At 38.1% G+C, this 13,636-nt stretch overlaps 2 protein-coding genes across 2 annotated transcripts; both read right to left on the reverse strand.

Moving 5' to 3' along the window:
* Window positions 1-968: 968 nt before the first annotated feature.
* Window positions 969-6,353, reverse strand: LOC136854557 (uncharacterized). The gene is made up of 2 exons (XM_067130905.1): window positions 6,233-6,353; window positions 969-1,606 (listed from the first exon to the last, which is right to left on the reverse strand). Exons 1-2 carry the CDS (start codon window positions 6,290-6,292, stop codon window positions 1,070-1,072), a joined length of 597 nt encoding a protein of 198 aa, XP_066987006.1. The 5' UTR covers window positions 6,293-6,353; the 3' UTR covers window positions 969-1,069.
* Window positions 6,354-11,350: 4,997 nt separating this feature from the next.
* LOC136854558 (uncharacterized) lies at window positions 11,351-13,169 on the reverse strand. The gene is made up of 2 exons (XM_067130906.1): window positions 13,030-13,169; window positions 11,351-11,883 (listed from the first exon to the last, which is right to left on the reverse strand). Exons 1-2 carry the CDS (start codon window positions 13,033-13,035, stop codon window positions 11,386-11,388), a joined length of 504 nt encoding a protein of 167 aa, XP_066987007.1. The 5' UTR covers window positions 13,036-13,169; the 3' UTR covers window positions 11,351-11,385.
* Window positions 13,170-13,636: the final 467 nt, after the last annotated feature.

The following is a 13,636-nucleotide window of genomic DNA, read 5'->3' on the forward strand; positions in this document are numbered from 1 at the left end:
GAAGGCCTCATAGTTCCCCAAAAGTGGGATACAGAATGCAGTCGTCCCCAGATGCACTCCCCAACCTTCCTCAGGCGTAGAATTCGTACCCCAACCCTCCCCAGAACTTGAACGCAGACCCAGGCCGTGCCCAAACTCACACCCTCGACGCAAAAATGCTCTCTGGGACACCTCCTACAATAACTTATTTTACCTAAGGTACTTCCATCCTTAGAAAGTTATACTTACTTTGAGGTGACATTCTGTCTTCAGATTTACAGTTCAAGATAGCATAAATTTCAGGGTGTCGTTTTGGTGTGGTTTCTCATATGAGTTGATATCACGCTGAGCGCCAAAGAAGTAATGTTTCTCTCAGGTTTTCTAATATTCAAAAATCTAAAGTGACCCTGGATGATCATTTTCAAATGGCATTTAGTAATATGTAAATAAATCCGCTATTATTTTTTTCTGTTTCTTCGTGAGTTAATACGAAATTTAGAGACCATTATTAAAGGAACTTTTAAGAAAATTAGGCCATAAACCATTGCAAAGTTTTGTAAACTAAAAATTCCCTTATTGGGCGTTTTGGAATATTTCGACGCCCCTGTTTCGTCTTCTTTTTTTCATTCTTCCCTTTTTCTTACTTGCTCGACTTTCCTTTTCTTTAGGATTTCAGCACATTACTGAGTTGTTTATAGTTAACATGAAGTGATACATTACCCTTTTCTATAGTACTAAAAAGGAATAGCATTCACTTACCTTTCCTTTTCCACGTAACCACCTCTCTCTCTCTCTCTCTCTCTCTCTCTCTCTCTCTCTCTCTCTCTCTCTCTCTCTCTCTCTCTCTCTCTCATCGTTCCATAATCACAATACACAATTAGTTATTCAAACTGACCCGTAAACACCAACAGATTAAACTAGTCCAATTTAACAGAGGTGGGGAAAAAGATTGATTAAAAAAAATGTATAAAAAAAAGGATACTGACATATTTTCTAACTTACTCAATTAATTTATTCAAAACAAAACAAAGGATTCAACAATATTCAGCATACAAGGGTAATGCCACTTTTAGACGAATAAATAAACAGGTCAGCGTCCAAATGGACCACCGAAACCGCCGAAACCACCCGATCCCTGTGGAGGTTTGCACACGTGTTCCTCGAGGCAGGTGTCGTAGCAGCACTTGTCGACTCCGCCGCAGCCGTAGTCGTTGGAGCAGGTCTGTGGAGGGCCGAAGTTCCTCACGGGAGGGCAGACAGGTCGCACGGGAGGGCAGTAGCCGGGCTTGACTCCAACGGGTCCTTGTGGTTGGTGGTTATTTTCGCAGCAGTAGGCTTGGCCCTGGGGCGTGCGGCACCAGTACCTGCAGGTAGCAGAACCACCACCAATTCCGCCAATTCCGCCGATTCCACCGATTCCACCTATTCCTCCATGGATGCCTCCGGGTCCTATTCCCCCATGGATGCCTCCGGGTCCGATTCCCCCATGGATGCCTCCTCCAGGTCCAATTCCTCCGTGGATGCCTCCTCCGTGTACTCCTCCGAGGCCTCCCAAGAAGCGCTTGTCACCGCTTTGGTTGGCGAGGATTCCCGCAGCCAGACAACAGATCAAGCCTATCTGAAGACCCTGGAAAGAAGAAGAACCCAAGTCACGTTCCAATAATGTCGATTCTTATAACATTCCATTGAGATTTATAAGAGCATTTTGAATAACATAGCAATCCTTGGAAAATATAATTCTGATTAGTTCAGGTATCATCCGTCACTGTAGGCCTATCTAATACTTAGTCTCATCTCTAATCAAGTGCACGTTTCTAGTAATCGCTTGTCATCTCTTGATTTCTTTCGTAAGCGTCACCATGGCAAAAGGACCTTCGTCAAACACGCATAAAAAAGTGACATACAGCAAAGGGCACATCAAGCGTGACTCCGTTTAACTGAGGCGCCGTTACATAGTCAAAGCTTTAACCTTGACCCTGAACTTGAACCAGATCTCTCTCCGCCGTTCGGCTGATTTCGACAAATTTTCAGAAGGTAGGGTTGAAAGAAGCTAATCCGTGATGGGATAAGGGTAGTGAAGATTACCCAAACTGGTTGTGGTCAATACTTGTATGGGTGGCTGTCAGGATAAGCCCCCATTCTTTTCTTTGTATATATTTGGTTTTGGGCTTTAATTGTTGAGTTGGCAGTTGTTTCGGGAACATCGCTTTCTTTCAAATAGCCTTGTTGTCCAATATTTAATTGTTGGTTAAGTAAACAAAGAGTTCACTTTTGAGCTCTCTCTGCATATTTTTGTCATTCCATCCTCGCCACGCTTCCAACCCTCAAACCTTGTTGTTGTTGGTTATTTCTTGTTACAAGGGACACAGGTCAGATAGTGGATTCAGCAACCAAGATCCATGCACAGAGCCAGCCAGTGTTCCATGTATGCAGTAACAGAAACCGCAGTCCTCCAAGCTTATCTGATAACCTTTATATTAACTAGCTACTAAGTTACGTATGCTTTAATAATTCATCAGGTGCCAAATTTCCCTACATATTGTCAATAACATCAACTTATTAAATATTTATGTATTTTATATAAACATATTGTATATTTCACCTAATATCTTTAATGCAGTGTAATTATGAAACTTCTATATGAACCAGTGGCAAATATATCATTAAAATAATTATCTAATATTGCATAAACATCTTTGAGCCACACCTCAATGAGAGGAATTCTTTGACATATGTATTATTAGAAATTATCTGGCGCAGTGAGTAGGGTTGGCATACCTAGAGAAATCTTATCGGACAGAGGTACTCAATTTAAGGCAGATTTGATGAAGGAAATTAATCGTTTGTTGTCTATTAAGGCTCTGTTCACATCTCCTTATCATGCTTGTTGTAATGGGTTGGTAGAGAGAATGAACGGGGTTTTGAAGAATATGTTAAAGAAATTGTGTTCAGATCATCCGCAAGATTGGGATAGATACTTAACAGCTGTCTTATTTGCATACAGAGAGATACCGAATGATACCTTGAAATTTTCGCCATTTGAGTTGCTTTATGGAAGAACTGTGAGGGCCCATTAAGTATTTTGTATGAACTTTGGACTAATGAGAATTTACAAACTGAAGTAAAAATAGTTATAAATATGTGTTAGATTTGCGAGATAAGTTTGCTGTGTCTTCTGAACTTGCTATAAAGAATGCAGAAATTAACAGTAATCAGTATAAGAAATATTTTGACAGGTTTGCAAAGCCTAGACGCTTTCAGGTTGGTGATGATGTCCTTCTTTTATTGCCTGATCAGAATAATAAGTTCTTGATGAAATGGTTGGGACCATATAAGGTTGGTGAGTGCCATCAAAATAAAGTTGATTACTGGATAATGACAGGAAATAAAAAGAAGTTGTATCATATAAATTTGTTGAAGAAATATTTTCACAGAGATAGTGAGAGTGTTGAACATGTAAATATTTGTGTTATAGAAGAGGAGGAAATAGACAATCATTGCAAAATTGAAACCTATAGTATAGAGAGTAATAGCATTCCAAATATAAATGACAAGTTATCAAGTGTTCAACGGCGTACATTACATGAACTTGTTAATGAATATGTAGATGTTCTCTCAGATCAACCTGGATTTGCTAAATATTTTTCTCATGATATAATTTTAACTTCTGATATTCCTGTTCAGCAGAAGCAATATCCAATTCCACAAGTTTAGATGAAGTTTTCAAGGTAGAAGTTGATTACTTATTGAAAATGGGAATTGTTGAGCCTTCTAAATCAGCTTATTGCAGTCCTGTAATTTTTGTCAAGAAGGAAGATAAATCATGGAGACTTTGCATTGATTTTAGGAAGTTGAATGATATTACCTTATTTGATTGTGAACCTATGCCAACAAGAGAAGAAGCATTGCATTGTTTTACTGGTAAGACGTTATTTTCTGAACTAGACTTATGCAAGGGTTATTGGCAAATACCTTTAGAACCACATTGCAAATCATATACAGCGTTCGCTACACATAGAGGTTTAATGCAGTTCACTAGGATGCCGTTTGGTTTAAAACTGCTCGTTCATCATTTGTTCGTTTAATGCGGATAGTACTTAAAGATTTGCCAAATGTAAGTTGCTATTTTGACAATATTATTGTTCATAGTAGTGATTTTGAAAGTCATTTGATAGATCTGAGGAGAGTTTTTGACAGATTGAGATATCATGGTCTTACAGCAGGCCCAAAGAAATGTTTTCTAGCTTATCCTGAGATTAAATATCTTGGCTTACTTGTAGGTAATAATACATTGAAACCTCTTGAAGCTAGACTAGAAGCCATTCAAGCACTCCCAATGCCTACTACAAAGAAGCAGTTGCGATCTTTTCTCGGAACTATAAGTTTTTACCAGAAGTTCATAAAAGATTTTGGTAGTATTAGAATCCCTTTGAATGAGATGTTAAAGAAGAACAGCAGTAATAAGTTAAAATGGGAGGATAAACAGATTGAAAGTTTTAACAAATTGAAAGCCTGTCTTAGTAAACCACCTATTTTAATACTTCCAGATATGAATAAAAGATTTTTCTTACGAACAGATGCTTCGGACTACGGAATAGGCGCAGTTTTGTTGCAGAAGGTTGATGATATTCCATTACCTGTTGCTTATGCAAGTAGATCGTTGTTGCCTAGAGAACAAAGATATTCTGCAGTAGAACGCGAATGTTTAGCTGTTGTCTGGTCTGTTTCGAAGTTTTATGAATATTTATATGGCGTAGAATTTACTATTCAGACAGATCATCATCCATTATATTATTTAAAGCAAATGAAGAATCAAAATAATCGGTTAATGCGCTGGGCACTAGCACTCCAAGATTTCAGTTATACTATTGAATATATTAAAGGATCTGAGAACGTTGGAGCAGACATGTTGAGCAGGTTAATTCCAGCTAGAGATATGTAAGAAAACTCTGGGTGCTTTGTTGAAATTATCCAAGGTAATTTCTTCTGGAGGGGCAAGTTTGTCAGGATAAGCCCCCATTCTTTTCTTTGTATATATTTGGTTTTGGGCTTTAATTGTTGAGTTGGCAGTTGTTTCGGGAACATCGCTTTCTTTCAAATAGCCTTGTTGTCCAATATTTAATTGTTGGTTAAGTAAACAAAGAGTTCACTTTTGAGCTCTCTCTGCATATTTTTGTCATTCCATCCTCGCCACGCTTCCAACCCTCAAACCTTGTTGTTGTTGGTTATTTCTTGTTACAAGGGACACAGTTCAGATAGTGGATTCAGCAACCAAGATCCATGCACAGAGCCAGCCAGTGTTCCATGTATGCAGTAACAGAAACCGCAGTCCTCCAAGCTTATCTGATAACCTTTATATTAACTAGCTACTAAGTTACGTATGCTTTAATAATTCATCAGGTGCCAAATTTCCCTACATATTGTCAATAACATCAACTTATTAAATATTTATGTATTTTATATAAACATATTGTATATTTCACCTAATATCTTTAATGCAGTGTAATTATGAAACTTCTATATGAACCAGTGGCAAATATATCATTAAAATAATTATCTAATATTGCATAAACATCTTTGAGCCACACCTCAATGAGAGGAATTCCTTGACAGTGGCCTTCAATGAATGTCAAAAATTACCGAATGTTTTCTACCCATGGCCATTACCCAAACTTGCCACAGACTTGAGGCGTCTGGTAAGAGCGGTGACTGGTCATAACAAAACGAAAAAACATAACAGAAAGATCGGCTATTTGGTTAAAATTAGACGATGGGAAAAAGGAACAGTACTGAAATATTCACAATTATGACAAAATAACTCGAAGCTTTTAAAATAGTTTACATATCACTTGCTGACTCACCTTAAGATAACTATTTATAGTTTAGTCGTTTCTATATGATTCTGTTCTTCACTTACTGTTTATTATCTCGAGGATTTCCTGTTTTCTTTAATAATCATCTAAGATGGTAATTCCCAAAAACGCTAAGATTATTCCTTGAAGCCATTCAGTACCAGTACTTCATGTTTTCAGTTTTCTAGAGAAGAAGAATTATGGCTGAATTTATCTCACCGAAAACCCTTTGAAGACTCACAATAACTTCCTTCTGTTTACTTGAAGTAGCTTTCAATCAAAATATACTTATCCGGCGTATATAAGAAAGCGTAAAATAAACTGTATGTACACATACAAAATACATAAATACGCAATCAATTCGGGTGCCTCGACGAAACCCAAAAGTCAGGAGAACCTACCTTCATGGTGCAACCTTTCCTTCGAAGTGCCAGAAACCGAATGCGGTTGTGAAAAGGCATCGTCCCCTTTATATAATCTCAGCCGGCGCCCTGGAGGGGAACGCCCTGACTTAAGAATCGTGTTATTTTGGCCAGATCTCGGTGGTTAAGCTTTGTAAATTCCCGCAGATTCATTTACGATGTATCCGAAGATGTCAATTTTTTAATTTGTTTAGAGCCTAGCGTTAGCAGTATTGAGGGCTAAGGGATTGATTACCTTCAGCTTCACGAGAGGACATTCACCTCATGCGTCTCTCTCTCTCTCTCTCTCTCTCTCTCTCTCTCTCTCTCTCTCTCTCTGAGGTCAGCGGTGAGAAGGATCCCCGGTCAAGCTCTGCAACGCAGCAGAGCCTCCAGGCTTGTTGCAGAGTTCAATGTTCGCTGTTTTTGTTTTGGTTATATCACATGAGTAAACGCGTACCTTCTTCAGTGTGTCATCAGCACTTATTTTTCTCTCTCTTCCTTCCTTCAGGAATCAGAAACGTGAAGAATTATTCATTAATTATTTACGTCACTGCCAACAGATTTTAACGAATATTTTGCTTGTGCCTCGAGTAGCATTTTCTGTCTTATTGCGCCTTCTCCGAATGTTCAGCCCCTTCTCGAAATCCATCGTCGAGAGGGCAATGATTTTGGTCTGTGGTGGTTAACCGCATCCTCTGGTCCTTATAACACTTTCCTATTGGCATTACTTCAGCTGTCATTTTGCAGTGGCGTTATATTTACCACAGGCACGACATTTGATGCAAATTTGTCAAAATTCAGCATCACGACAGATGAGAAATGACCCACTTCCTCGTTCTTTTCTTCCTCGACCTTGTCAGCCTCTGTCGTAAGGTCAGGATGAATTATTCAGGCAATGTTCACATCTTGATCTTGAATTCATCAGCGGGCAGGTGCTTCTTGCTTGCTCACTAGACAACAAGATCTAGTGTACTTGAAAGTGGGTAAGCAACGTGATAGGAGTTAGTTAAATATTTCATGCTTTCATCCCTCTCTCTCTCTCTCTCTCTCTCTCTCTCTCTCTCTCTCTCTCTCTCTCTCTCTCTCTCTCTCTCTCTCTCACTTCACGTTTATTGAATTGCTTCAGAGCTAATAAGTCTTCTACTCTATATATATCCAGATAGACAGACTTCTTTTCCTCATATCTAATATAACAATTCCAGTTACGTATTCAGTTCACTAACCTGTCATCTCCCACTCTTTCCACATAACCGAACTTTGTCTAGAACTCCTTAGTTATGCTTATGTGATTACTACCCTTTTCACGTATCGTAAGATTTCTCACCACTTCGTATTGTAATTTTCTTATATACGTATATATATGTGTGTGTGTATGTATGTATATATATATATATGTGTGTGTGTGTGTGTGTGTGTGTGTGTGTGTATGTATGTGTACAGTATATGAGTATATAAGAAAATGACAAAGATGTTGAGGAGAATTGTTTATATATATATATATATATATATATATATATATATATATATATAATTATAATTAGAACGTGACATAAACTAGAGTTTGGATACATGATTTAGAATAAAGTGAAACAACGTATAGGCAGTTTTTTCGCAAACGAGTTGAGAGATCAGTGGAATCATCATCAATCTGAACTGTAAAGAGAGAGAGAGAGAGAGAGAGAGAGAGAGAGAGAGAGAGAGAGAGAGAGAGAATAATGAAGGGATGCAGAGGTCACAAGGGAAAATGAATACGCCAAATTGGCTACTTGTTGACGACTCTTGTGTCGCCAGATAAATCAATACATTGTTCAAAAGACTTTGAGAGTTCATATTTAAGAAACATCCTTTTGCTCTTTTGTTTTCTCTTCTTATTTTGTTTTCTGTAAAAGTCTAGGAATTAATTGTGTAATCTTACGACGTCCTTCATTTTCATATAGCTATAGGATGCTCAAGTCTCCTTCTTTCGCGACTGAAAGTACAATATTCTCTTTAGCATTTCTGACATTCATGTTCGTATAGGTAATTAATTTTTTAGTCCTTCATTTCTTTACAAAAAACTGAGTGAATTCTGTAAACATTTAATCACATGTTCGAATTCTTCTTTTTCTTATTTCTATTTAAAAAAAAAAAAATATATATATATATATATATATATATATATATATATATATATATATATATATATATATATATATATATATATATATATATATATATATAAATTTGGTAACCTTCCTCTATTTCGAATTTTAGAAAATCGTGAAAAAGGTATTAAAGTTGTAGTTCATCTCCTTCCAGTAAAAATTCATTCGACATTTTTTGCTCTGAACGACAAGTAAACACCGACAACAAAAACACTGATTCTTCTTCTTCCATAAAATTCGTAGTTAGCCTGAACACAAGGCCACGTACTACTTTCATCATCACAATTTGTTTTTCACGAGGCCTACGCTACGCAGGTATTACTTCACTCTAGACGCTCACTTTGACCGGATGTTTGTCTCCTGAAGGTGACGCTTCCGATCGAGCGCTGTTTATTTACGTGTTTATAAGTTATAACCAGCGTTTCTCTTCGTTTCATTTCCGGTGCTCTGGTCTGTCGTAACTGTACCCTTGACAAGGCTTCTGACAGGTGTACCTTTTTGGCAGAATTCTTGTAATTCGTTGTACTTTTCTATACATGTATCATATGTAATTCAAGTCCGCGAGGGAAAGTACACTGTAAAGTATTTGATATTATTGTACGTATTTTTTATGATGAAAAGATACATAGATGATTTTAAATTGGTAATTAATTTGCAATTCGAGTAGGCGAGAAAAAGCGTGCACAGTAGTATTTTACATATGTTTACGTAACTTTTTTTCTTAATGAAAAGATACAAACATGAAGATTTTAAATCGGTAATCAGTTTCAGTTTAAAGCAACTGACTCATATGAAACTTATTTTCTCTGTTCCTGTTATTAACATTTCACTCTTTCTTTATCCATGAATCTATTACGTCATTCCCTACGGTCATATTTTATTCACGAAACGACAATTTCCTCGGGAATAACTTACTGAAGCATAAACTCTTTTTATAAGTCGAAAATTGATTAACGAATGAAATTCATGAAGATTCTTGAGTATAGTTGACAATTAATCAAATAAGAGACAGACCAAGTTTTCTCCGCTTCAGAATTTGGCAAAGTTAACTCAGAAAAATTGATTGACCTTTCAGATCCAAATTCATCTCAAATGCACTAATTCACACACAAAAGTGTTCCGCTTGATATACATAAAAATCGAAAAATAATTAAAACATTCTTGCATATTAGTATAAGGGCCTGCACAACTGAAAACTTTTTTCACAATATCTTCGCTTCAAGACTCTGGATAAAATGAGGCAATTTATTTTTTTCCAGAACAACAAAATCAAAATCAAAATCAAGGGTTTTAAAAATAATAACCTTTCATGGTTAATGAAAACAGAATCATGATTTCCGTAGGCTTGAAAGTTCACGGTAGACTGAATCTCCCAGCCAAATCACGGGGCGGGCGGGAGGGGGGCTGTTCTTTGGTGTTGGTGGTGGGGAGGGAGGGGCGCCGAACGCGGGTCGAACGTGATCAGCGATGCCAGATGTATGCATGTTTCTTTTTTTTTTAGATACGTCGAGAAATGAAAGCTTAAAGTATTCTAAATAAAGATTATTCAATGGTTTATTTAAGCATTCTATGCAACGGTTATCAGTAGATATTTTATGGCATAATAATTATTGAGCAATGTTATTCCTTATTGACAACAGCGCACGAGTTCAAAGCCCGCCCATCCCCCCACCCAACTCTAACCCCCGGCCTAAATCACTCCCTTTTACCCGGTCTTGTATAACACAGTCATTAAAATAAATTAAAACATTTATAAGCAACAAATGTTATTCCCTGACTTGTAATCACAGCAATTAACTTATTTCTAACTCATCAAGTTTGGTAAACTGAACTGCAGATGAAAAACCATTACTCAATCCAGTGATGTAAACAAGTTTCACCAGCCTGGGGTAGCAGGTGGGCCAAGTAACGGAATACGAAAATCTTCATAGCCTACGAGATGGGTAATGGGTACACTGGAGTGCGACCTAATGCCCTACTCCCTTCAACAGCCAATCAGAAGCGTCGTTACCTACGAGCTTAGGAACCACGCCCCAAGTCTTAGGGAAACCTCACCCACTCCCGGATCCAGTTTGAGAGAATGCGGTAGGCAGTTGCGGTCGGTGGATTTTCCCATTAGTACGAATGTTTGTTGGTCTCCATTCATTTCTGAAACCTGGTGCCCAATTTGGTTTTCTGTGACCTTTGACCTAATTTCCTATTGTACCGAAGGCCGTGGGAAGGGCTGTTATTCGAATCTGATTCTCTCTTTTTATTAATGAGATTGAAGAGGGGAATCGAACAGATATACTTTACATGGATATATATATATATATATATATATATATATATATATATATATATATATATATATATATATATACTATATATATATATATATATATATATATATATATATATATATATATATATATATATATATATATATATATATATATGATTTGTTTCTTCAATTTCTGGTTTGCTTATAACCTTACGCCTAATCCTCAAACTCCATCATCGTGTAATCCCGTGTTATGCTTTCCACAACACACGTAGAACGCGAAATTTTATTTTGATATCACTAGATTTATAATCAAGTAAATCTTCTGCAGGCATAGATTATACCTTCCTCTCTTCAGCTATGTTTATTTTATCCTGTTCTGCCAATAACAGCTAAGCCCACTATCTAACCACCTTGAATCTCTGCTTTTCTTTCCCAGTAATCAGTCCAGAAGTTGATCCTGACATGTTAACGTTCTGTTCCTGGCTTTGTTTATATTTCCCTGTTGAAAATTAAGTTACTTTTAATCCGAAAGATAACGATATTTCTTGTATCTTAAAAGGAAATGTTTTAGGCCCCCTTATTCTTGCAATGTCATTCAACCTTTGCTCATAGAGAGTTAGATGGATGCCGGAGACTCTCTAATAATAATAATAATAATAATAATAATAATAATAATAATAATAATAATAATAATAATAAACGTGATAAAGGATACAATTAATTTATTTGGGTTTACATCATTAACGCCCGAAACCACCCGACCCCTGTGGAGGTTTGCACACGTGTTCCTCGAGGCAGGTGTCGTAGCAGCACTTGTCGATGCCGCCGCATCTGTAGTCGTTGGAGCAGGTCTGCGGAGGGGCGAAGTTCCTCACCGGAGGGCAGACAGGTCGCACGGGAGGGCAGTAGCCGGGCTTGACGCCCACGGCTCCCTCTGGCTCTGCGGCACCTTCGCAGCAGTAGGCTTGCCCCTGAGGCGTGCGGCACCAGTACCTGCAGGTGGCGGAGCCTCCAATTGCGCCTCCGAGTCCACCGCCTAAACCACCGGGGCCAAATCCTCCTCCTAGTCCGCCTAGATCGCCTCCAAATCCTCCCCCTCCAAAGTCCCCTCCTCCAAATCCTCCGTCGAAACCTCCCCCTCCCAAGAAGCGGTTGCTGCCTTTACCGCCACCTCGTCGGCGCTGGTTTTGGGCGAGCGCTCCTGCAGCCAGGCAGCAGAAGAAGAAGACTTGCAGACCCTGGAAAAAGATAAACAATAAAATAATATAACAGCAACAACGACGTTTCCCCTTAATGTGATTCGTTCGTCTAGAATGCAAACTTGCGGTATAATTTCCAAAGCTTGTTTTCGGCTGTGACAATAAGTTTTTTATTAAGACGGCTCGTAAATTATTAATATTTGAATTTTTCAGTCAGTTACACGTAAAACACTATGAATAATTCACTTCTCTTGAAATTTTTATTTTTCGTGATTAATGCGTGATCATTCTTTCACTGTTAAACTATGATAAAATTATCATTATAAAAACATCCATTAATGCAGATAATATAGAAATACAAATTAAACCATCTTTATATTGATTGACAGCTTTGGTTTACAGATATTCAAATGAATTAGCTTCCTGCAATTTCTCAAAGATTTCCATCTCAATCTTTTCGTGTTGCAACAAACGATCACCAAGTAACTGTCATAATTGTCCTTCCTTGTATAAAGGAGAATAATTCAAGACGAGTTGTCATCACGCTTTAAGCTAAACGGGCAATAAAGGTCATAATAACGATCTGGTAACAGAAATATAATCCCTAATGACATAACGTCGATATTCCATTTAATAATATCTGATATAAAAACTAAATTCCATCTATTAACCCGTTTGCCAATCTTATGAATGAAAATTTCCTTTTTTCCACAACATTAACATCTTGAACAACGTCGGCCTAACATCAGCGATGTTGGGCCATTTCAGTTCACGTACATCAGATTTCTGAAGTTTCGGGAACATTTATCAGTTCCCAAACAAAATCACCTCTCAGTTCCAGGTTTTTCAATTGGCAAATGATACCTTTTTTTGCTCATTGGTTCAGTTTACTCTAAATATTGCCTCTCTTGGAAAAATTATCACTGAAATTCCTAATATCCTGATATCCTTCAATTCTCGCACCTCTGCTTCTGTTAAAAGTCACGGAAATCCCTGTAATCGGCTTCATTCCCTTAAAACACCGATTGGAATTAAGCCAATAAAACGAGATCAAATGATTTCAGGCAGATCCTTCAAGACAGAGAAACCGAAAATTAGAATAGGGTTCCTCCAGAAAGGACTTCGAGGTCAAAAGATACTGGCGCAGAAGTCCCGCCGAACAACCGAAAGAAAGGCAGCACTCACCTTCATCTTGCAGTGGGAGCTAAGGCCAGGAAGGACCTAAGACCGGGACAGGGAGCTAGATAGTGCTCTCGTGCTTGGTAATCCTGTCCCTTTTATACCCGCCACTTCAAGTTCCTCGGGGAAATACCTCGAGGAATGACGCCTTCGTGAGAGGCAAACAACATATGCCTCGGTATTCCGAGCTTTGCCTCGCGTCTCCGAAGAGATAAACGAACGCTGGTTCCTTTCCCTGGATCCTGCGAGAGGTCGTTCTGCTAATTAAGATTTCTGTGTGTGTGCATGTCTGTTTGTCAGTCTGCCTGACCCGCCTTCAGTCTTGCAATCACTGCCTTCCTGTATGTTATGATGTTGCATGTTGCATGCAATTTAACGAGCAGACTTCTTGGCTTGTCTTCAGTTATTTTTTCCTCCACCTCCTCCCTCCTCCTCCTCCTCCTCCTCCTCCTCCTCCTCCTCCATATTGAGTCATGAGTCTGAGCACCTTTCAGTGTCATGGCCTAATTTGCACAAGATCAAAATATGCTTTTGGTTATTTTGTAATTTAAACACTCACTTATAACTCTCTTTACGTGGGCACTGCTTATTCAGTCTTAAGTCGTCTCATTAA

This window comes from Macrobrachium rosenbergii, chromosome 29 (assembly GCF_040412425.1).
Source record: "Macrobrachium rosenbergii isolate ZJJX-2024 chromosome 29, ASM4041242v1, whole genome shotgun sequence".
NCBI lineage: Eukaryota > Metazoa > Arthropoda > Malacostraca > Decapoda > Palaemonidae > Macrobrachium > Macrobrachium rosenbergii.